The sequence below is a fragment of the Xenopus laevis genome, chromosome 2S, assembly GCF_017654675.1.
Source record: "Xenopus laevis strain J_2021 chromosome 2S, Xenopus_laevis_v10.1, whole genome shotgun sequence".
Taxonomy (NCBI): domain Eukaryota; kingdom Metazoa; phylum Chordata; class Amphibia; order Anura; family Pipidae; genus Xenopus; species Xenopus laevis.
This window is the reverse complement of record NC_054374.1, coordinates 134,648,739-134,674,750: the sequence shown is the minus strand read 5'-3', so window position 1 is coordinate 134,674,750 and position 26,012 is coordinate 134,648,739. Positions and strand designations below refer to the sequence as shown.

General features: G+C 41.8%; 1 protein-coding gene across 7 annotated transcripts in view; it reads left to right on the top strand.

The window, feature by feature from the left end:
- The window catches only part of LOC108708999 (sodium channel protein type 8 subunit alpha), a 111,908-nt gene extending 87,541 nt beyond the window's left edge, over nt 1-24,367 (top strand). For all 7 annotated transcript variants that reach the window (XM_018248632.2, XM_041584448.1, XM_041584452.1 and 4 more), the window contains 6 exons: nt 8,601-8,885; nt 10,751-10,804; nt 10,988-11,125; nt 17,328-17,432; nt 18,446-18,716; nt 19,594-24,367. In XM_018248632.2, the coding sequence (XP_018104121.2) occupies nt 8,601-8,885; nt 10,751-10,804; nt 10,988-11,125; nt 17,328-17,432; nt 18,446-18,716; nt 19,594-20,732 (1,992 nt within the window). In that variant the 3' untranslated portion in view covers nt 20,733-24,367. The remainder of the gene's footprint in view (nt 1-8,600; nt 8,886-10,750; nt 10,805-10,987; nt 11,126-17,327; nt 17,433-18,445; nt 18,717-19,593) is intronic.
- The last annotated feature ends 1,645 nt before the right edge of the window (nt 24,368-26,012 follow it).

Below are 26,012 nucleotides of genomic sequence, written 5' to 3'. Positions count from 1 at the left end.
AAATTACACCAGGTACCGTAAGTAAATCGGCGAAGTGCCAAAATGACTCACACTCGAGAATTTTCGCCAGCGTTAGCCACTTCGCCCTTAAGTAAATTTCCCCCTAAGTATGTAGTGCGTTTTAAATCAAGTCCCCGAAAACAGTGTGACTGAGTAGTAAGACCAAAAGTGCACTTACCCTTAACTCAGAGGCTCTGGTGAAAAAGCAGGGAGCTTTTAAGCTTGTCAGTTAAAACCTGTCCGTGTATTTCAATGGGCACATTTACTAAGTTTAGATTTTATTTTTTACTTTTGACTTTTATTTTTAAAGGGGTTGTTCGCCTTTGAGATAACTTTTAGTATGATGTAGAGCGTAATATTCTCAGAGAATTTGCAATTGGTTTTAATTTTTTTTTTTTAGTTATTTAGCTTTTTATTCAGCAGCTCTTCAATTTGCATTTTAAGCATTCTGGAAGCTAGGGAGCAAATTACCCTAGCAACCATGCACTGATGTGAATAAGAGACTGGAATATGAATAGGAGAGGCCTGAATAGAAAGATGAGGAATAAAAAGTAGCAATAACAATACATTTGTAGCCTTACAGAGCATTTGTTTTTTTAGATGGGGTCAGCGACGCCCATTTGAAAGCTGCAAAGAGTTAGAAGAAAAAGGCAAATAACTATAAAAGTATAAAAAATAGAAAATAAAGACCAATTAAAAAGTTGTTTAGCATTGGCCATTCTATAACATACTAAAAGTTACCTTAAAGGTGAACCATCCCTTTAAGAGAATTTCTCAACTTTCTCTGTGCACTTGTTTTTATAGGCTTCTAACGGAACATTTATCACATTCAAGTTAAAAAATGGTTGTCTTTTTGCTGAGTCCACTAGTACAATTGCTTTCAAATTTGTAAGACCGTTGCCCTTTAGTTTGATTGATTCTCACCATTCCTAATCTGCCAACTTTTTGAGTTGAGAGAAATTTTTAGTGCTTAGTGCTAGATTACAACCTTTAGCAAATCTGGCCACTAATTCTCTACTCACGTAAAAATGACATTAAAATACTAATTATATACAGTGTATGAGTAGACACAATTTCTTAGTGTGATAAATGTCTTTGCACATTTAATATTGAGGTAGTCATAAGACTCACCCGGATGTGCTATGTTTAAATAGACAACCATTATGGCAGCCCAAATAATATAAATATTTTATATGTAGCTCTGATAATGAAACACCTTTAATGTTGTTAAAGAACTTTAAAGGAGATCCAAATCTTTGTTTAATAAAATCCCCTACCCCCCTACCCTACATAGAGTCTATGTCATAGACCCCCTCCCTGCTCCCCCCCAGTCTAGGTGTTATCCTGGGTAAATGCCCCTAACTCTTTACTTACCACTCGTTGCAGATTCAGGGCATCAGAGTTCACAGGTGCCATCTTCTTCTCTTTGGTGTTCTTCGGGTCTTCTTCCGGGGCTTCAGCAATTTCCGTGGCTTTCGGTGCATGCGCAGTTGTTCGGGACTGGCAGATTGCGCCAACTGCACATACTCCGACACGCTGCTCTCTTCCCGAAGATTACCAAAGAAAATAAGATGGCGCCCATGAACTCTCATGCCCTGAATCTGCACCGAGGGGTAAGTTAAGAGTTCAAGTCAAGTCAAGTAGTTATTTATTGCCATTTTTACCAGGAGTACATAGGAGTTCCTTTTGCAGCACAGTGCAGTAAGACACATATTGATTAATGAGAAAATCAGAGATCCAGTTACAGAGGTGCTGAGGCAGAGTAATAGTTACAAGTTTGTTGATGAGTTTTTGAGGGTTTATGGTATTGAAAGCAGAACTGTAATCTAGGAACAGCATGCGTACCTAGGTGTTAGGTTTTTCTAGGCGTAATAAAGCAGAGTGCAGTGCTAGGGCAACTGCATCTTCTGTAGATCTGTTTGGGTTATATGCAAATAGATCCAGAGAGTTTGGAATAATAGAGTTGATATAATTAAGAACCATTTTTTCAAGGCACTTCATAGCAACTGATGCAACTAATGCAATCGGTCTGTAGTCGTTTAGGCCTTCGATTTTAGACTTCTTTAGTACTGGTAAAATCATGGAGGTTTTAAAAAAGCGGGGTATTAAAGCCTGTTTGAGGGAAGCATTGAAAATGTCAGTGTAGGTTTCAGCCAGGAGATTTGCACATATTTGAAGTACTTTAGGAGAGACTCCATCAGAACCATCTGCTTTTCGAGGATTGACAATTTTGAAGGATCTTGCTTGGAGACATGTATAATAGGGTCAGATTATGTTGACTGATGATCTGCCAGCAGATTAGTGACTGTAGTGAGATTTGCCAGCTGGAACCTTTTTTTTGTTTCAAAGTGTGCATATAAATTGTTGAGGTCCTCTGGTAGGTTGGTATCCATGTGTGTACAGCTACTTTTGTTGCCTTTGTAGTTAGTGATGTTTTGAAACACTTGCCAAAGTTGATGCGGGTTACCTGCAAAGCTCTTGTCTAGCTTGTTAGAGTATTCCTCTTTGGCTTTTTTGATGGCATTTTTCAAGTGCACACTGAGCAATCTTAAACTGGGCAGGATCCTGGGGTAACACCTAGGCTGGGGGGGAGCAGGGAGGGATCTATGTAGGGTAGGGGATTTTAATAAAAAGGGTTTGGTTCTCCATTAAGTATTAAATGTTACTGGTTTAATACACTGTATTTCAGTATATTGTCAATGAACCCTCTACTGTTGAGAGGACATAAGAGGGCCCTTAGATATTACATAATCATAAAAGTTTTTAATTGTTAATAGATTGTATGTTATCTGTTTAAAACGGTTAAGGGATAGAATAAACCTAGAATGTCCCCTTTTCACGGATATTTATATGTTTATTTGTTTTGTTTTGATGTACTTCTAATTATTTCAGGTTAGTTTACCGGTGATGAATCAAACACTATTTTAAAATGAAAGCATATCTTAAATTGTATTATTCACACGTCAAATTAATCCTGTTAAAGGCTCAAAATCATGTAGTGATATAAGCAAGTCAGTTTTTGGCTGCTTTATGATCGACAGTTCACCTTAAACTAACTTTTAGGGGCCGATTCACTAACTTCGAGTGAAGGATTCGAAGGTAAAAAACGTCGAATTTCAAAGTTTTTTTTGGGCTACTTCGAACATCGAATGGACTACTTCGACTACGACTTCGAATCGAAGGATTCGAAGTATAAATTGTTCGACCATTCGATAGTCGAAGTACTGTCTCTTTTAAAAAAAACTTCAATCCCCTAGTTCGCCATCTAAAGCTACCGAAGTCAATGTTAGCCTATGGGGAAGGTCCCCATAGGCTTGGCTAACTTTTTTTGATCGAAGGATATTCCTTCGATCATTGGATTTAAATCCTTCGAATCGAAGGATTTAATCGTTCGATCGAAGGAATTATCCTTCGATCGTTCGATCAAACTATCTGCGCTAAATCCTTCGACTTCGATATTCGAAGTCTAAGGATTTTAATTCCTAGTCGAATATCGAGGGTTAATTAACCCTCGATATTCGACCCTTAGTGAATCGGCCCCTTAGTATGATGTAAACATCTTTATTGAATATTTATTGAATACCCATGAAGAAAAAGACCAGTTCCAGAATAACAGTTTGCTTGGTAGCACTCCATTTGGAATGTAAACTGTGTCCCACTAACCCTAGGAACCAGACAGTCCTTAAAACAGCATGGAAGATGAATAAGAGAGGGCTCTATTTTAACCATTCGGCATCACACAAAAACAAAAGACCAATTGCAATTGTCTTAGAAAATTGCTGCCTGCATTATACTAAAAGTTAACTTTAATGAGAACCATTACTTGAATATCTGATTACATTTCCATATACTGTACAGCTGCAATTAAATTAATGTGACATGTTTTCAGGGACAAATTATGATGACATTGTCTCATAGTAGGTAAAAAAATAATATTTATTTGGAATGGGTCTGCCTACAAAGTAACTTGAATTGATGCCTTTCTATAGGTTCTGGAAAGTTTATTACATGCAGTTATTTATGCAGACACAAATACAATAGAAATACAGTTTCCAATCAATATGGGAACCGACAGTACTGCTGTTGAACTTGCATGCAACATATTAACTGCACAAATCACATAAAAGCCATGTTCCCTCAGTTAGTTTGGGGGAATCATGATTTAAAAGTGAAGAATGAATGATAATTGAAAATTGTTTCATATGGTGGATCTTTTTAGCGAAGTAGGTAAACAATCAGCAGAATATCTAATGCCATAGGAAGACAGGACGGTCGCGATCTCTTACTCTTTAGGGCAGTGATCTCCAACCAGTAGCTTGTGAGCAACATATTGCTCTACAACCCCTTGGATGTTGCTCTCAGTGGCCTCAAAGCAGGTGCTTTTTTTTTAATTCCAGGCTTGGAGGCAAGTTTTGTTTTCTTAAAAACCAGTTGTACTGCCAAACAGAGTCTCCTGTAGACTGCCAGTCCACATAGGGGCTACCACTAGTCAATCACAGCCCTTATTAAGTGCCACCTAGGAACATTTTCCCTGCTTGTGTTGCTCCCCAACTCTTTTTAAATCTGAATGTTGCTCACAGGTGAAAAAGGTTGGGGACCCCTGCTTTAGGGTCTTCCTTTATCAGAAGCAGTTGTCATTACTTTGCATCAGACTGAATATCAAGTAATATTAAGTTTGCATTATATGCTAACGTGAGCAGGCCTTTGTTAACATTTAAACGCTGAGTGGAATAAGATGACATTTAGCACAGACCACAGCATTCTGTGTGCATACTAATAATGTTTTTTTTAAATATATTTCTTTCAAGCTAGTGAATACAATAAATTACCAAGGACAGCATAACAAAGTGTGCGCATCATTACTTAGGGAAAGCAGTAAAAATTTCTGGAGGCCCTTTTTAATTTAAAAGGGTATTTTAAGTTTAAAGGAGAAGGAAAGGTTAAAATTAAGTAAGCCTTATCAGAAAGGTCCACCTAAATATACAAGTAAACCCTCAAAGTAATGTTGCTCTGATTCCTCTGTCAAAAGAAACACTGCATTTCTGTCCTTCTATTGTGTATACACGGGCTGCTGTATCAGACCCTCCTGCCTTTAGCTTAAAGGGCATGTAAAGTCTAAAATAGAATATGGCTAGAAATGCTGTATTTTGTATACTAAATATAAACGTTAACTTACTGCCTAATCAAAAAAATAATTTAGGCTTTCAAAGATGGCTACCGGGGGTCACGATCTTGTAAGTTTGTTAAACATCTTTGCAAGACTAAGACTGTGCACATGCTCAGTGTGGTCTGGGCTGCTTAGAGATCGTCATAAACAAAGCTGCTTGAGTTCTGCATGGCTGGGAAGTAAGGCGGGGGCTCCCCCTGCTGTTCATAAGTATGATTGTTTCCCTGCTCAGCAGTTAGAGACCATCTGACAATTCCTATCCACAGCAGTAAATGAATGGAGAATGTCACTGCATTCAGTCAGGTTTCTTATAAAAACGGTACACATTTTTTAATTAGAGTATATTGGCGATAGGTTTCTTTTTCATTAAAAGTTACATTGAGCAGGAGAAATAACAACCTGCCAGAAAGTAATTCCATCCTAAAGTGCAGACACAAGTCACATGACTGGGGCAGCTGGGAAAAATGTCTAGCCCCATGTCAGATTTCAAAATTAAATATAAAAAATCTGTTTGCTCTTTTGAGAAATGGATTTCAGTGCAGAATTCTGCTGGAGCAGCACTATTAACTGATTCATTTTGAAAAATTTTTTTTCCCATGACATTATCCCTTTAAGGTAAAAGATTAGAGCACCTTGGAGTAGTACTAGTTATCTTCCCGAAGCCTTTCTCAATACTTCCCTGCACACGTGGCATTTTGTCTAGACGTTTTGCAGGGAAATGATTAGTGATGGGCGAATTTGCGCCGTTTCGCTTCGCCGAGAAATTCGCAAAACGGTGAAAAATTTGCGAAACGGCGCCGGCGTCTCGTTTTTGACGCCGGCGCCCGTTTTTGACGCCGGCGCCCGTTTTTCCGATGCCGGCGCCCGTTTTTGGCGCCGGCGTCCGTTTTTTCGGAATATTTTTTTGACGCCGGCGAATTTTTGCCGTGAATATTCGCGGGCGTTTCGCTAATTTATTCGCTGGCGGCGAAACGCGCAAATTCGCCGCAAATTCGCCCATCACTAGAAATGATCTTTAGTGGAAGGACCTTCCTTGCTGTGAAAGCAATTGTCCTAGAGATTTGGAACAAATAGTAAGGGGGGTATTTTTTAAAACTAAAATTTTTCTCATTATATAAAAAATAAAAGATTGATGCAACTCCCAATCACAATGTGTGTAATTTTACTAAAAAATCTGAACAAAAAATTGTACATATGGGAAATGTCTCGACTAAATTGTGCGACAATTTGAATCATCCGGCTTTTACGAATTGACACCAGAAAAAACTTTTTGGAGTTTTCGAACGAAAATCAGCATCAAACAGCTTGAAACCCTCAAACATCATGAAGGCAAAAAACATCTTCCAAATCTAAAATGGAATGTCTGCAATTGACTTTTTTATGACTTCGACAGGTTTTAGCTAGAGTATTTTCAGATTCTGATTTTTAACAGCTTTGAAGCATAATAAATTGAGTTCTTTCACTTTAAAAAATTTTCCCCTTAAAAACTCAACCAGAAAATTTGAAGCTTAAAATAAAACTATACTCCCCAAATTAATACTTAAGCAACAGATTTATATATGTAGAAAATGAATTGGCATATTAAAGAATCTTACCAAACTGGTATACTGTATATATATTTAAGAAAATATTGCCCTTTTACATCTTTTCCCTTGAGAGCCCATTTTGTGATGGTCTGTGTGCTGACTCAGAGATCACCTGACCAGAAATACTGCAGCTCTAACTGTAACAGGAAGAAGCGTGGAAGACAGAACTCTGTCTGTTAATAGGTTCATATGACCTAATAGACCTAACATGTATAGTTTGTTTGTGTGCACTGTGAATTGTAGGATCCCAGGGGGGCGGCCCTTTTTTTTTTTTTAATGTCAATTTTCTATTAATGATTACCCAAAAAAAAGTATATAATTATTAAAATGGTTAATTTACATGAAGCAGGGTTTTACATATCTGTTTAATGCAATATATATTTATAGAGACCTACATTGTTCGGTATGTAAAGCTTTCCTTTAATAAATAGGCTCTATATATAAAGACGACTAATGTCTAATTAACCAACAGTTTTCTGCAATAAAAGCTTGTAGTCCCAAGAATAGCAGCAGATTAATTTAATCAACCTTAACATAAAATTGCAGTTATTATTAACTCACAAACAGTGTCAGAGCCTGGCTAAAAAAAATTTTTATTCATGTTTCACTCTTTCTCTCTAACCATTTTGGCCCCGCCCCCCTTTGTGTCATTTCAAATTGTCCTAATTCCTGACCTATATATTTTATTTATTCAGTTATCTTAAAGGGATACTGTCATGGGAAAACATGTTTTTTCCAAAACACCTCAGTTAATAGTGCTGCTGCAGCAGAATTCTGCACTGAAATCTATTTCTCAAAAGAGCAAACAGATTTTTTTATATTTAATTTTGAAATCTGACATCTGATGCATTTTGAAAGAAACATGTTTCAACAGTATCCCTTTACATTGGTGCATGTTCTGTGATTTATTAAAGCATAGGTAATATGGGACATATTTTCCAAATTAATTTTTAAAATGTCCATGCATTTCTCTAGGCGCTTAAGGTACATCTTAACCAACCACCACAGCTTTAAAATTCAGGATATTGCAAACATGTAAAATTGATAACATTTATTCCACTCTGCTTTTAAGTATTACCGATTTGAAAATATACTATTTATGCACGGATTTACACTGAATATAACTTTCCAGAGAACGGGTAAAATCAACTGAAATAACATTAGGAGAAAGATTTTTAAAAGCTTTCAAATATCTAGCTGTACAGTTTTCTAAATTCATGAGCCAACCTGCAATTTTCATCTTCCCACTGTGGCTCAGAGGAGGGAATATGGCTTTTTTTCAACTTGAGCTTGCATAATTTGCATGCTCAGCGCCTTGCCTGAGGCGCATGTTATACATAGTCACCAATACAGTCTATATGGACACTAACCCATTGTTAAATATCATGTTAAATAATCTTCGACATTTTACCAAATATCATGGCAAAAGTTGACTTAAAGGCCACTTGCCGATATGACTACTGCTTTTCGTCACATAAGGCTTCAATGATGCAAAAATTTTATTCAACGATTGATTTCAGTATTTTTCCCACATATAACATAGCATAATATTTTGAAAACAAGGTTACCTTTATTGGTATAGAAGTACAATGACAACATATGCATAGCAGAAGCCAGGTACACTTAATTATATACAAAATAAACGGAATATACTTGCATTGTACCATATTATTGTAGCATGGGCACCATACATTATATATGTGCCATAGTTTAGAAACCCCTGGTTTTATTTTTGACCTGTACATACCTGTTAGTGGCCTTTAACTTTAACTATTTCTTTGTCATCTAGCACTTTTTTTGGATTTTTGTCTCACAGTTTTACTACATTTGTTCTGCTCCCAATACAGGTGGTAGTTAATGCCTTGGTTGGTGCCATCCCTTCCATTATGAATGTCTTGCTGGTCTGCCTTATATTTTGGCTGATTTTTAGTATCATGGGTGTGAACCTGTTTGCGGGCAAGTACTACTACTGCTATAATGAAACAGAAGAAGCCATGTTTGAAATTGAAGATGTGGAAAATGAAACAACATGTTTTGACCTTATTGCAAATAATTTTACCGAAGTTAGATGGAAAAATGTAAAGATCAACTTTGACAATGTTGGAGCTGGATATCTTGCATTGCTTCAAATAGTAAGTCTGCTTTCTTGTCATTTGTGTTTACTATGACATCTGTAATCATTACTTATCATGCAGATACATCTGTGGGGCCTTTAAACAGGTTGAGGCTCATAATAATTACTTGGAGGACCATTTGTTGCTTGCCAACAGTAATCCATAGCTACTGCAGGAGAAATAATAAAAGCAGATCTCTTATTGGTTTAATGTCCACAGGGGCGTAACTATAGAGGAAGCAGACCCTGTGGCTACAGGGGGGCCCAGGAGGTACAGCGGCCCCATGAGGTCCCAATTCATATACAATTTCAATAAATATTGGTAAAACTGGTCAACCTGGGGGCCTGAAATATAATCTGCTGTGGGGCCCAGCAATATCTAGTTACTCCACTGGATGTTCATGTGCAAATGTGTCCAGTGTTTGTGATGGGACCCTACTATTATTTTTAGAAATGTTCTCCAGCCTAAGTTTTCATTTCTGTTACATTGATGTCTGAAGTAAGTCCTTGAATTTAAAAATAATATTAAAGCCAGGCTTTTTAAAATACTTTTGAATAATGAATTTTTTTGAAGGCCCCTAAAGATAGGTGTGATCTAGTCATATGATATTTCAGTCATATCTCCTTACAGTTGGCAGGACATGGCTTTAACAACATTGCACCAGTGGTTAGGCAGAAGCTTTCAGTACTTTTGAAACATTACCTAGAGCCATAAAATCAGCTGAAAATCTAGACAATATGCTGTCGTTTAGGCCCTTTCCCACAGTACCATAAATATAAATGAATTTCTTGGCTCTGTAAGATATAGATCGACTTGCCCCTTAAAGTTTAGTAAAGTTTGTTTTTGTTACTATAAATACATCACTACTATCTTTAGAGATGCTTTTTAAAATTTTGTTAAGTTTAGATCTTAATAGTTGTGTAAATCAATAAAGGACATTTTAATGGAGAGGACACCGTGTTGTGAACATCATAATTAATAATGTTACATAAAGGTTAAATTACTGCCAGTCCGCGGAGCGCTCGTCCAACATCAGGCGTAGCTTCCTCAGTAGGATCCATGGCCCAAGTATAATGTCAGGGAGCTGGGAGCTCCCTCCAGGGAGGTAGTCAGGATCGAGGAGGAAGCCCTCTTGAGGGAGCAAGGTCGCGGTGTCCAAAGGGATTATCAAAGGAGTAGTCAGAATCCAGGCAAGAGTTTCACGGGCAGGCAGATAACAGCAAAGTCCAAAGTCCAGGCAAAGGGTCAGGATAATAATCAGGAACAAGATTACAGCAAAAGCAAAATGTCAGGGAACCCAGGATACACACAGGAAATGTTTCCTATACTTGGGCGCCATTCTGGTGTCTTGGTAGCGTTTTTATGTTTGAATTTGCGCCAAAGTGACGTCACCGACGTCCTGACGCCGGCATCGATGCGCTGGCGTGTTTGCGCCGGCGCCGCTACCCACGTGGCGGCCATGGGTGCCGCCATTTTGGGAGCGACGCCGGAAGGAATAGACGCGCCGCCCGGAGCTCCTGGAACTGCTCCGGGCGGCGTTCGTGACACTTTGCTCTCTTTATAACAATACATTTTGAGGATCCGAGATCAGAGTGAAATTTGTACCTGCAATCCTTACTTATGTGTAACATTATATTATATATTCTGATACCTCTCAGGATAAAAGGTCTTTATTAAAACAGTGATTTCCATCTTTTCCTGGGCTCAAAGAAAGGCTTATTTGGCATCCAGTTATAATAACCCTTATTATGTTTAAGCATAACTCCCTTTATTAAAATAGCTTCCCAAATCCCCCATGGCTACCCCTGTGGCAAATTTGCCACACTGTCATACGTTTATTGGTAAATAAACATTTGTAATGCTGTTTTTTTTTATTATTTCAGGCTACCTTTAAAGGCTGGATGGACATAATGTATGCAGCAGTAGATTCCAGGAAGGTGAGCATTATAATTTATACTTTATAACCAATACTAATTTTAATTTACCCCTTGACAATGTTCTAGGGTTCATAGTGTTTACCAAACAAAAGGGTCACCTATTGTTCTCTGCAGAATATGCTTGCCTTTATATGTGTACATATATAAGGTTTTTTTCAAATTGACTACTGTGTTTAATTATAGGTTCACCAGCAACCAAAATATGAGGACAACATTTATATGTACATTTATTTTGTAATCTTCATAATTTTTGGCTCATTCTTCACTCTAAATCTATTTATTGGTGTTATTATTGACAACTTCAATCAACAAAAGAAAAAGATAAGTTTTATCTATATATAAATATATCTATCTGTCTAGTATTGTAAAAATGTAGTGTCATTTGGCAACTTTTGCTGCCTCCATAAAGCCCCAATTACAGTTTGACAAGGAGCAGAAAAATTTGAGTTTTGCCAATACATGAGCCAGAAAGGGGTTTTGCCCTTTGGTGCTGCATATTGTACAAGATGTAGAATCTGCCTTTTAGACTGCTATCAGAAAGGATGCAAGTACATACCTATATAGATATTTTCTGTTTAAGGTGCATTCATATTTGTAATGTTGACATTGAGCAGGTGCCGTATGGTATGGAAAGACTATACCACACACAGACTGCAAACCTGTAACGTTCACAACAGGGAACCGTTGTGACCAAGGATAGCCACTCCAAGGGGAGTGGATATGGTGGACGCCCAGGGGTGTAGCCATAGGTAATTGTAGGCAAAGACATGATGGTGATGAAGTTATAGTAGTTTTATTGCAGTCGGAACACAGAAACACAAAAGGCAGGAACAAGCAAAATGGCAGATCGAGGAATCCACATGGTGAGGGAAAAATGGGGAACACAGGAACAAAGGTACTCACTCAGGAAACAAGGTAACAAGGTTTTCAGGAACAAGACATACAAGGTATTCAAGGTTCAGGTTCAGGTTCAGATTCAGATTCAGATTTGCATGTCAGGAACAAACATAATACAATCAATGACTCAGCCCTGAGCAAAGCTCAGGGCGGGGTTTATAAAGGGAAGGTGATTAGGAAATGGGAAACACATGAGGGTAAACGAGGTGGGTGGAAAACGGACTGTGACTGGCAGATAACAGAAAACAATACACACCAGAGTTCAGAATCAGCCCTGAGAGCCCCCAGTGGCTCATCAGGTAAGTGCTGCAAATAAGCAAAACAGCACTACCAGAGTTCAAGTCCCGGGCTGATCCTGACATTACCCCCCCTTGAGGATCGACCTCTGGGCGATCCCAGGATCAAATGGTCCCCCATCCTTTTTAGTCCAAACACTGGGGAAATGGACAGAAGCCTCGCCAGAAACGAGAACAGGAGCTTCTTGAGGATCGACCTCTGGGAGATTCCAGGATCAAATGGTCCCCCAGCCTTCTTAGTCCAAACACTGGGGAAATGGACAAAAGCCTCACCCGAAACAGAAGCGTGAACAGGAGCTTCACCAGGATGGGAAAACAAAACAAAGAAGTCGCTGGGGTCAGGAGCCAGATCAGGAACATCAGAATTAGGAGCCAAGACATCACAGCCAGAGTCGGAAGCCAGGACATGAAGATAGACAAGATCAAAACAGGCACCCATTACAGGTGGCGGACCAGGAGCTTGGACACCCATCACGGGTGGCAGACCAGGAGTTTGGACACCCATCACGGGTGGCGGATCAGGAGTTTGGACACCCATCACGGGTGGCAGACCAGGAATACAGGCACCCATCACGGGTGGCGGATCAGGAGTTTGGACACCCATCACGGGTGTCGGACCAGGAGCACCCATCACGGGTGTCGGACCAGGAGCACGGGCACCCATCACAGGTGGCGGACCAAGAGCACGAGCACCCATCACAGGTGGCGGACCAGGAGCACAGGCACCCATCACAGGTGGCGGACCAGGAGCACAGGCACCCATCACAGGTGGCGGACCAAGAGCACAGGCACCCATCACAGGTGGCGGACCAAGAGCACAGGCACCCATCACAGGTGGCGGACCAGGAGCACAGGCACCCATCAGAAACAGGAAGAGGCAAGCCAGGACAGCAATACCACCACTTACAGCAATAGGCCTGATAGAGACAGGGTTAACCGCCCTACCAGGTCCAGTAGCAGGGAAAGTGGAACTATCCAGGGCAGGCAGGTCCTCAGGCCCGGAGGCCAGGGCAGGTAGGTCCTCAGGCCCGGAGGCCAGGGCAGGCAGGTCCTCAGGCCCGGAGGCCAGGGCAGGCAGGTCCTCAGGCCCGGAGGCCAGGGCAGGCAGGTCCTCAGGCCCGGAGGCCAGGGCAGGCAGGTCCTCAGGCCCGGAGGCCAGGGCAGGCAGGTCCTCAGGCCCGGAGGCCAGGGCAGGCAGGTCCTCAGGCCCGGAGGCCAGGGCAGGCAGGTCCTCAGGCCCGGAGGCCAGGCAGGTCCTCAGGCCCGGAGGCCAGGGCAGGCAGGTCCTCAGGCCCGGAGGCCAGGGCAGGCAGGTCCTCAGGCCCGGAGGCCAGGGCAGGCAGGTCCTCAGGCCCGGAGGCCAGGCAGGCAGGTCCTCAGGGGGCAGGCAAACAGGTCCTCAGGCCCGGAGGCCAGGGCAAACAGGTCCTCAGGCCCGGAGGCCAGGGCAAACAGGTCCTCAGGCCCGGAGGCCAGGGCAAACAGGTCCTCAGGCCCGGAGGCCAGGGCAAACAGGTCCTCAGGCCCGGAGGCCAGGGCAAACAGGTCCTCAGGCCCGGAGGCCAGGGCAAACAGGTCCTCAGGCCCGGAGGCCAGGGCAAACAGGTCCTCAGGCCCGGAGGCCAGGGCAACCAGTACAGGAACTGGTTTAGGAAGAAACAATCGTCTGGGAGCTGGCATGGGAACGGAGTCTGGCTGAGCTGCAGGCACGGAGACTGGAACCGGCTGAGCTGCGGGCACGGAGACTGGAACCGGCTGAGCTGCGGGCACGGAGACTGGAACCGGCTGAGCTGCGGGCACGGAGACTGGAACCGGCTGAGCTGCGGGCACGGAGACTGGAACCGGCTGAGCTGCGGGCACGGAGACTGGAACCGGCTGAGCTGCGGGCACGGAGACTGGAACCGGCTGAGCTGCGGGCACGGAGACTGGAACCGGCTGGGCTGCGGGCACGGAGACTGGAACCGGCTGGGCTGCGGGCACGGAGACTGGAACCGGCTGGGCTGCGGGCACGGAGACTGGAACCGGCTGGGCTGCGGGCACGGAGACTGGAACCGGCTGAGCTGCGGGCACGGAGACTGGAACCGGCTGAGCTGCGGGCACGGAGACTGGAACCGGCTGGGCTGCGGGCACGGAGACTGGAACCGGCTGGGGACTGGAACCGGCTGGGCTGCGGGCACGGAGACTGGAACCGGCTGGGCTGCGGGGCACGGAGACTGGAACCGGCTGGGCTGCGGGCACGGAGACTGGAACCGGCTGGGCTGCGGGCACGGAGACTGGAACCGGCTGAGCTGCGGGCACGGAGACTGGAACCGGCTGAGCTGCGGGCACGGAGACTGGAACCGGCTGAGCTGCGGGCACGGAGACTGGAACCGGCTGAGCTGCGGGCACGGAGACTGGAACCGGCTGAGCTGCGGGCACGGAGACTGGAACCGGCTGGGCTGCGGGCACGGAGACTGGGAACCGGCTGGGCTGCGGGCACGGAGACTGGAACCGGCTGGGCTGCGGGCACGGAGACTGGAACCGGCTGGGCTGCGGGCACGGAGACTGGAACCGGCTGGGCTGCGGGCACGGAGACTGGAACCGGCTGGGCTGCGGGCACGGAGACTGGAACGGCTGGGCTGCGGGCACGGAGACTGGAACCGGCTGGGCTGCGGGCACGGAGACTGGAACCGGCTGGGCTGCGGGCACGGAGACTGGAACCGGCTGGGGCTGCGGGGGCACGGAGACTGGAACCGGCTGGGCTGCGGGCACGGAGACTGGAACCGGCTGGGCTGCGGGCACGGAGACTGGAACCGGCTGGGCTGCGGGCACGGAGACTGGAACCGGCTGGGCTGCGGGCACGGAGACTGGAACCGGCTGGGCTGCGGGCACGGAGACTGGAACCGGCTGGGCTGCCGGGCACGGAGACTGGAACCGGCTGGGCTGCGGGCACGGAGACTGGAACCGGCTGGGCTGCGGGCACGGAGACTGGAACCGGCTGGGCTGCGGGCACGGAGACTGGAACCGGCTGGGCTGCGGGCACGGAGACTGGAACCGGCTGGGCTGCGGGCACGGAGACTGGAACGGCTGGGCTGCGGGCACGGAGACTGGACCGGGCTGGTGCGGGCACGGAGATATGGGGACCGGCTGGGCTGCGGGCACGGAGACTGGACCGGCTGGGCTGCGGGCACGGAGACTGGGACCGGCTGGGCTGCAGATACGGAGGCTGGAACCGGCACAGGCAGCTTTCGGGGAGCCGGCACAGGCAGCTTTCGGGGAGCCGGCACAGGCAGCTTTCGGGGAGCCGGCACAGGAGCAAGGACTGGCTGGGAAGCCGGCACAGGAGCAAGGACTGGCTGGGAAGCCGGCACAGGAGCAAGGACTGGCTGGGAAGCCGGCACCAAAGCTGGAGACTGGAGAGCCGGCACCAAAGCTGGAGACTGGAGAGCCGGCACCAAAGCTGGAGGACTGGGAGAGCCGGCACCAAAGCTGGAGACTGGAGAGCCGGCACCAAAGCTGGGAGACTGGAGAGCGGCACCAAAGCTGGAGACTGGAGAGCCGGCACCAAAGCTGGAGACTGGAGAGCCGGCACCAAAGCTGGAGACTGGAGAGCCGGCACCAAAGCTGGAGACTGGAGAGCCGGCACCGGAGCAGGTGACTGGAGAGCCGGCACCGGAGCAGGTGACTGGAGAGCCGGCACCGGAGCAGGTGACTGGAGAGCCGGCACCGGAGCAGGTGACTGGAGAGCCGGCACCGGAGCAGGTGACTGGAGAGCCGGCACCGGAGCAGGTGACTGGAGAGCCGGCACCGGAGCAGGTGACTGGAGAGCCGGCACCGGAGCAGGTGACTGGAGAGCCGGCACCGGAGCAGGTGACTGGAGAGCCGGCACCGGAACAGGTGACTGGAGAGCCGGCACCGGAACAGGTGACTGGAGAGCCGGCACCGGAGCAGATGACTGGAGAGCCGGCACGGGAGCAGGTGACTGGAGAGCCGGCACGGGAGCAGGTAACTGGAGAGGATACTGGGAAATCGTAGAAAAACTAATAAACTGGGGTTCAGGTCTGAGAGAAAAAGAGGGTGACCTGGGTTTGGCAGCTGCCACAGGAGCAGAAGGTTGTGAAGGAGACAAGGGCCCAAAAACTGGAAGTGGCCGATCTGACACAGGCCAAATAGCAGTTTGTAGTTCACCTTCATCAGAGTCTAGATCCTCCCAGTCCTCATCGAAGACTGAATCCTCCCAGTCATCATCAGAGACAAAATCCTGCCAGACATCATCAGTGAAATGGATGGCGTCTTCTGCCCTATCCTCTCCATCCCAAGTGAGTTGCAGTTTAACAACGGAGTCAGAAGGCATGGAGGGCTTTCCCAAAGGCTTCCTGTAGTTTGGCTGAGTCATTCTGTAACGTTCACAACGGGGAACCGTTGTGACCAAGGATAGCCACTCCAAGGGGAGTGGATATGGTGGACGCCCAGGGGTGTAGCCATAGGTAATTGTAGGCAAAGTCATGATGGTGATGAAGTTATAGTAGTTTTATTGCAGTCGGAACACAGAAACACAAAAGGCAGGAACAAGCAAAATGGCAGATCGAGGAATCCACATGGTGAGGGAAAAATGGGGAACACAGGAACAAAGGTACTCACTCAGGAAACAAGGTAACAAGGTTTTCAGGAACAAGACATACAAGGTATTCAAGGTTCAGATTCAGATTCAGATTCAGATTCAGATTCAGATTCAGATTCAGATTCAGATTCAGATTCAGATTTGCAGGTCAGGAACAAACATAATACAATCAATGACTCAGCCCTGAGCAAAGCTCAGGGCGGGGTTTATAAAGGGAAGGTGATTAGGAAATGGGAAACACATGAGGGTAAACGAGGTGGGTGGAAAACGGACTGTGAATGGCAGATAACAGAAAACAATACACACCAGAGTTCAGAATCAGCCCTGAGAGCCCCCAGTGGCTCATCAGGTAAGTGCTGCAAATAAGCAAAACAGCACTACCAGAGTTCAAGTCCCGGGCTGATCCTGACAAAACCAAAGGGGCATACAAACCTGTGTTTATTGCTTTGTAGTAGAGCACTCAACATTTCAGGAGGGTGTGCGTGGCCACCTTTTATCAGGTTATTTTAGACAGCTTGCACCAGCTGGAATTTCAATTAAGGTTTCGCTGTCTGTGTAGTGTTCACAAGTGTGGTTTATTTAAGAACACATTCTCCCATGGTTTAATATAGGAGGAGAATTTACCTATACCTTGCACATTTCAAGAAGTTCTTAAAAATTATATACAATATATATGGATGAACATACACTTGAAGATGAATTGTAACCAGTTTTGTGTTTTTCCATTTACTTTGGAGGTCAAGACATCTTCATGACAGAAGAACAAAAAAAGTATTATAATGCTATGAAGAAATTGGGATCTAAGAAACCACAAAAACCTATACCCAGGCCGCTAGTAAGTGATAACATTGACTTTTGAAAATACCATTGCTTTAGACCGCCTTTATTTAAACAATCATTCTATATTAGGATTTAATACGTCTATAAATTAGGATAGGCTAGGGATAATAATGGCTAGGGATAATAATGGCAAAACGATGATTGCAAGTTTGAAAATATTAGTTCCCAATGAGCCTTAAAGTGTTGTCGAAGAAGAGAAAAAATATAATTGCTGGCCCCCTAATTTAGGAATCACATTATTTCCCTAGATCAAAGTTTTACCTTTAAAAAAAATGTATTATCACCCCCATTTGAAAGCTGGAAAGAGGAAGAAGAAAATGGCAAATAATTCAAAACTATAAAAAAAATACCAAGTGAAAGGTTGCGAAGAACTGGTATGGGACCTGTTACCCAGAATGCTCAGGACATGGGGCTTTCTGGATAATGGATGTTTCTTTAATTTGAATCTTCATACCTTAAGTCTACTAGAAAATCATATAAACATTAAATAAACACAATAGGCTGGTTCTGTCTCCAATAAGGATTAATTATATCTTAGTTGGTACTGTTTTATTATTATTGCAGAGAAAAAAGAAAATTATTTTTAAAATTTTGGATTATTTGGATAAAGTGCAATCTATGGGAGACAGCCTTTCCGTAATTCTGAGCTTTCTTGATAACGGGTTTCCGGATACTCTTGTTTGTCTACTCTAAACGCTAAAATTTTGCTCTGATTTTAGCTTTCTATAGTCTATGTGTCATAAATTCATTCATACATTTGAGAGCACTTAGTTTAGGGTCATATTTATCCTTATTCGTGCAGATTACTTAACAATATTTTCCTTTTAAACTTGCTATGTGGCATAATTTAGAAAGAACTCAAGTGTGTTTGTTAGTTTAACATGAGCTTATACATTGCAGATTGAACATTTCCTATACATAACTCACCTTTCCAAATCTTTAATTATGGATAATGTTAAAAAAAGACACACAAATTTCATATATGTGTTTAATTTTGTTTTAAAACAGAATAGATTCCAAGGAGCCATTTTTGATTTCATCACGCAACAAGCATTTGATATCGTGATTATGATTCTGATTTGTCTTAACATGGTGACTATGATGGTAGAAACAGATGACCAGACTGAATACGCAGAAAATGTTCTCTACTGGATCAATGTGGTTTTCATTATATTTTTTACCACCGAGTGTGTGCTAAAGCTGTGTGCCCTGCGACATTATTACTTTACCATCGGATGGAATATTTTTGACTTTGTTGTTGTAATCCTTTCAGTTGTTGGTAAGTGAAATGGCAAAGTTTTTTTCTCTATACTTACATGTTTTTATTGTATATTATAATTTTAATATTGTATATTTATATTATTATTACATTTATATTATTATAATATTATATATGAAATAAAGAGTTCCACAAAGTACAGCATCTGACACACCAGAAGTGTTTTTTATTGAAAAAAACAAACGCTTTTATTAATAGACATTAGTAGCATGAAATAATATCTAGACTTTTAATTTGGTTTGTGTACTTTATACAGTGAAAATTCTGCAGTGAAAACATTGTGTTGATCATCAACTATAATCTGTCTTTTACTATACTGAATTAATTATTTTGAATTAATTCATGTTTTGTGGCCTTGACCATAGGCTTATTAATGGTCCTACTACTTGCCTGTAATGTCCCTAGGTGGGTAGGGATTTTTGCTAAAATTAACTACTACTTCTCAGTGTAATAGTTTGAATACTTTGCTTTATTTATACTTAATTGTTGAAGATTTATGTTGCCTAAATCTCGACATACATGAAAGATTTGACCAAAAATTGTTATTTTTTACTGATTTCACCATCCAAGGCCAGCGCAGAGCTGTCACCTGCCGACTCCAACAGGCCAGTATGGTCCTCAACTGATAAATATATCTGTCTGGCCTAATTAATATCTGACCTGGTATCTTTAGTATCCCTCTCAGAGTCTTATTACTTTAAATTCATAATGTGTGCCATAGAATAATACTAATAAAAATTACAACACTACAGCAGCAATGCTTTTCTGATGTCACAAATTACATTATATGAAACTTTGTATAAAAAAATAACTTTTTCCACTTGATGATCTCGTTATGGATATTCTATAATTTAACACTATCACTTACTTCCACTAGGAATGTTCCTGGCTGATTTGATCACAAAATACTTTGTATCACCCACTCTGTTCAGAGTCATTCGTCTGGCTCGTATTGGCCGCATTCTTCGCTTAATCAAGGGAGCCAAAGGGATACGGACCCTGTTATTTGCCTTAATGATGTCATTGCCGGCTTTGTTCAACATCGGCCTTCTTCTGTTTTTAGTGATGTTTATATTTTCAATATTTGGAATGTCCAACTTTGCTTATGTGAAGAAGGAAGCAGGGATAGATGACATGTTCAACTTTGAAACCTTTGGCAATAGTATGATCTGCTTATTTCAGGTCACCACATCTGCTGGCTGGGATGGCTTGTTGCTGCCTATCCTAAATCGCCCTCCAGATTGTGATGCCCACAAAGAAAATCCAGGTACTCAAGTAAAAGGTGACTGTGGAAATCCTTCTGTTGGAATCTTTTTCTTTGTCAGCTACATTATTATCTCTTTCCTGATTGTGATAAACATGTACATTGCTATAATTCTGGAAAATTTCAGCGTGGCAACTGAAGAGAGTGCTGATCCTTTAAGTGAGGATGACTTTGAAACCTTTTATGAAATTTGGGAGAAATTTGATGCTGATGCAACACAGTTTATCCAGTTTAGCAAACTGCCTGATTTCGCAGATGCCTTGGAGCATCCTCTGCGAGTCCCCAAGCCAAACACCATTGAACTAATTGCAATGGATTTGCCGATGGTGAGTGGTGACAGAATTCATTGTCTGGATATTCTCTTTGCCTTTACCAAACGGGTACTTGGAGAGAGCGGAGAGCTGGATATATTGCGCCAGCAGATGGAAGAGAGATTTGTGGCTTCCAATCCTTCAAAAGTGTCTTATGAGCCCATTACCACCACACTCAGGCGAAAGCAAGAGGATGTATCTGCGGTTGTGATCCAGTTAGCTTACAGGCGCCATTTAGTAAAACGAGGATTTATTTCTAGAAAGCGGTCAACTGGCAGAATGGAGAATGGTGGAACCAACATGGATAAAAAAGAGGGAACACCATCTACTGCGTCACTTCCATCATATGACAGTGTAACTAAACCTGACAAAGTGAAACAAGAAAGAATAGAAGTTGCAATTAGAGAGAGAGCTAAAAAACAAAAATCTGTCAGGGAATGAAAGTGTATCATGTAAACATTTCATATTTGCAAGCAAAAGATTGTTTACAAATTTAATAAATTTATCAATGCAGATCGGCTATTTAGACACTTACCTAAAGATCAATACCAAACAGTCTGCTTATTGTGACTTTGTTGCATCAACAGCAGTGGCACACCTGTTTAAAAGACTGTAACAAGAGCCTTCAATAAGGATTTTATATTTTTGGACAGGTGAATACTGCATGTTCCACATCAGTCAATGCAACTTAGGGGATACCAGAGCCACAGGGATCAGTATAGTCCCAGAGAGGCCAAATGGAGTTTATTTTCTCATATTATTGTGAAAATGAAAAAAAGCACCACTTAGGGGGTTTGTTCATGCAAAACTGTATTTGCAATTGTTACATTAGTTAAGCAGCATAATAAAAAAAAAATGAAACAAAAATCTGGCAAAAAAAAATCAAAAAACATTAAGCCCATGCCATATAATTGTCACAGTTTATTTGATATATCTGCATATTTTTTCTACATGGGCTTCATGTGGTACGGGAGATAGGAAATCAGGTTAAACTTTGGCTGAGGGGCATTTTGCTCAGGCCGATTCCAAATAAATAAATTTTGTGCTCGTTCAATGCATAGAAATGACTTGCATGATGGCATGCTGTGATCAGGAATCATGCATGAAGACTCATAAAACACAGGACACCAGTACTCTGTCCACTGCAGTGGGAAGGCTGTAAGTCTGAGGCACTCCACTGAATACTGAACACTGTATTTGGAGGTAATTTAATATATACCCGTCACCAATATTTACCAAAGCCTTTTACACGTCATGATTAGTAATTAAAGCAAACAGAAAGATTTGTGTATGTTTATTAAAAGGTTCTTTAAATACCATCACCGCTGCACACAATACCAACAAATGAGATAACTAGTTGCTGCTCAAGAATTTTTTTTGTTGTTGTATGGGATACTAAAAATAAGACTAGCTTCTACTACTATGTCACTGTAAACCAAAACTTAGGGCTTATTGAATTCTGCTTTTGTATTTGCAATCTTATTAGTCTCCATTGCACAGAGGGCAGAAGAACCACGCTATTCGGAAAAAGACTTTTTTTTTTTCTGTGGTGGATATTGGGAAATGCCATTATGTTTTGTTGCAAATGTTTATGCAAATCACTGTTCTTTGTATAAACAATGTTTGGATAATGGAAAATAATAATTGGAAATATGCTCATTCGGTCCCCTACCGGGGTAATTTGTATCTTGGCACTTTAATACTGCATGTTTTCTCTTTTCTAGCCATAAAAAAAACTGTTATTTTCACAGATTCACTATAAAAAGGACAACATGGTGCAAAGCAAAAATATCTGTGTACTTCACCTAATCATCTATAACCATGTTGCCTGATGCCAGTTGTTCTATAGTGGCAGGGATGACGAAAGAGGAAGGGTGGGGGGCTCTGGAAATGCTGGGGACCTCATATGAATGTGGGGAATACATAAATCAGGGATGTGCAACCTGCAGTTCTCCAGCAGTGTTTGAACAACCGTAGATTGGACCTCCCTTATTTATATAATACACATTAGTAACATTAGTTATACAATATAATATATCCTTTCTACTTTTACCAACCCACCCCAGGGCTAATGCCCTCTCTGCCCTATCCTAAAACCAGCCCTCGTATTAGACATTATCTGTCATGGGATATGTATTCCTTTACATGTGGTTATTTACATTTTTAAACAAACAGCATTACAATCCCTGTATCTTGCATCGTTATAATGTTTTGGATGAAACATATTTGTAATAATTTAGCCTGTAGCTTTTGAGAACCCTGGAAATTCAGAAAGCTTTAAACTACTGTCCAATCTTTTGCAACCGTCTTCTACATCTGGAAGCATGCTCATTTCAAAAGGTCTGATGAGAACACCTTGTTGGTGCTGCGGAAATTTTATGCAAAAAAAACAAAAAAACAAAAAAGCATGCCTTCTTCTGTGTTCCAAGTGATGAAATGTTTGCAAATGCTAAAGGGATATATGGTGTAAGAGGATTCAACATGCTGAGTGTGTGGACCAAACCATGGTTTCGTATTAAATCAATACAATTTGCATTAAGAGGCATTTTACTGTACATTGTCATTAGCAGACCTTCAGGTCCAAGTTTTTCAGTTTTACTGTACATCCCTTAGAACCATATCGCTGTGCCAAGTGAGACTCCTTAGCTCGATTACTAGACTATTGCAGTGGCATCAGTGAAGCTGAGAAAATTGGAAAATGATTCGCGGCCGTTGAACGATTTCTAACTCGATAGAATAGTTTTTTTTTTTCATTTGCTGCTACGACAGAATGTATTATATTAACTTCCATATGTATGTACAGGCTATGTTGTAAACAGCACAAAAAAAAAAGCTGAAAAAGTGTGGTTCTACTTTTTAAGAGGATATTATAAATGCTGTAATATACCATTTTATTTTATTGACTTTTTTTTTTTTGTAAATACAAAGAAAACGAACACAAATTAAATAGAATGGCTTCTGACATATGCCATCGTCCTCTTTATCTTTTATTTTTTAAGAATTTAGAAGAAATGTATATCCTTGGAGATAAACTCCAACCATATTACGATGGTCTATTGTTCCAATGTGCAATAAATTCTGACCACTTCTATGCAAAAATTTGGCTGACCTTCATCTACATGGGGAACAAATTGTTAATTCATAATCACTGTTAGGTACAATTTATTTCTGAGGCTGGTGATATCACAATGCTACTTTTTGCAGCATTTCCGAACCAATTTCATTTTCCAGTTTTGTTTTTTGTTTTTTCTACTGTACAAGGATTTATCTCAAATTGAATAATCTCAAATTTTGTTTTTCTTTTTTTTTTTAACATTCAGCCACATAATAGCGTGATTCCTTTTGAAGTATAGGTAGCAGAGTGACCTCATCACCAGCAGTACAATGGCAGGTAACAGGTACTGAGAAATCAATGTCTACGTGTTTTTGTATTACCTTCATTTGGGCAAGGGAAGGGATGATGGAAAAAATCAAGCTTCACTAAATAAAAAGTACCAATGCATTTTGTAGTCTTTGATGCAATGTTTATACAAAGTCCACTAGTTGCGGATCCGAAAAGCTTCTTCTCAAGAGTTTTTTGGTCGATTGATTGTTTGTGTTACTCCCAAAGGAGCCAATCAGTGAATGGAATGATGAGGTTGTGCACAAGATTGGAAGTTGTTTTGCTTTTTCAATCATGTATGGGAGAGATTTATCTTTTACTAATGGAAAGAAACGATAATGTATTACGTTTTTCTTTCATTGTTTTTCATTCTTCCTCTCATATCTATCTTTTCTTTCCCACACTTTCTCATTGGCAACTATTCTGTTTCCAAATCCTTTTCTTAATTTTCCTCTTTGTATTTTACTTTGGTGACATCTCTTCCTCTTTGTTTATCATGCATTTTTTATATTTTAGCCATTTTCAAATTTTGTGTCTGTGTTAAATCATGTAACAGAACTCTAGTAATAAATAATGTGTTAAAATAATGCATGGTGATTCATGCTGATCGTACCCAAACTGGAAAAATAACTGACATTACTACTATTAGGCCAAAATTAAAAATAAAAGTTAGCCTTTTTACTGTACAAGAAAAGGTTGTCGTTTGTGTTCACTATTCTTTGTCTCTTTTTCATAACACAAGTCTGTTTAACACAGGTTTTCATCGGCAACAATAGAGCGCATTAATATTACCTGGTAAAATATTCTGTGAATGTTAAATTTACGTACGTTTACATCAGTCTTTTGAAATTTACCATTCAAGGATGTTTTTTGTGTTGCTAATATTTTTCCATCATTCGTTTACTTTTCTTCAAGGATGGAAGGAATCAGAGTTTGTATTATGTCTTTTTAATTTGCTATTACCAAAGAATATTGTAATGTTAATATGTTTATTTTATATTCCTGCTCAATGGTAAGCAGTGTCCCTCTATTTTCTATATTAGGAGTGTGCAAATGTATCTTTTGTGCATATTAAAAAACAGTATTAGTGTACATTATTTTTTAGATCCAAGAACAGGTTTTGTTATTCTTATTAAGCCTGTATACTGTAGTGGTCCCTTTTCCAAACAACAAAATGAAATGCCGCTCATCCCTTTTTATTGGGTGCACATGGGTCAGGCTTGATATACATAGTACTACAGAAATTAACCCCTGCACTATATATAACCTCCTGGGAAAACCTATTTTACACAACCTTTTCCCATCATCCGACCCTCAATTATTGTTTTGTGCCAAAACATAGAATCTAGCTCAAATGTAAACTTCTAGCGTTGTTTAATCTTTCTTGGCTCAGTTTATACTGTATCTTACCTTACTGCATGCTCAAACTTCTCTGTGCAGTTCCGTACCTAGTATTTTCTGGCCTAGCTTGTGGTTGCTCAGTAGTACACTAACCTGAATTCTTACTGAACCCGATTCTGACTTCCATAGCCTTTGAGTTTTAGAAGCTTGTAATTCCCTGCATCCTACTTAGCAACTTGGGTCTCTGTTACTTGGGAATTTTCTGAACTGCAGCTCTCAGCAGCTTCTAGCCAGCCTTACTGGCCTGACCACCAGTTCACTCACATCCCTATCATGAATCCAGCTTAAGGTGATTCTGCTTTAACCCAACAAGTGGCACAACTACAATTATTACTGTCTGAGAATTTTTGCGTTCACTCCCAGCAATGTTCAGCTTTAAAATCCATTTATATTTAAATTATTAATTGAGGAGGCATTATATTGAGTCTTGCCCTTATTTAGAACAGAAAAGCCTTATGCTTAAATGAGAACTAAACCCTAAAAATGAATGTGGCTAAAAATGCCATATTTTATATACTGAACTTCTGGCACCAGCCTAAAGTTTCAGCTTCTCAATAGCAGCAATGATTCAGGACTTCAAACTTGTCACAGGGGGTCGCCATCTTGGAAAGTGTCTGCGGCACTCTGAGCAGCTCTGAGCAGCTGTTGAGAAGCTTAGCCTAGGGGTTGTTGCAAATTATCAAGCAGAAAATGAGGTTGTCCTGTAATATAAGCTGATGCTACAGGGCTGATTATTAAATCCTGATGCTGACTGCACTAGTTTCTGTGCTGCCATGTAGTAATTATCTGTATTAATTACTAATCAGCCTTATATTGTGACATTTATATTCTATTTGTACTGTATATTGTGAGTGGATCCCAAAGCTCAGTAAGTGACAGCAGCACAGAACATGTGCAGTGAATCAGCAGAAAAGAAGATGGGGAGCTACTGCGGCATC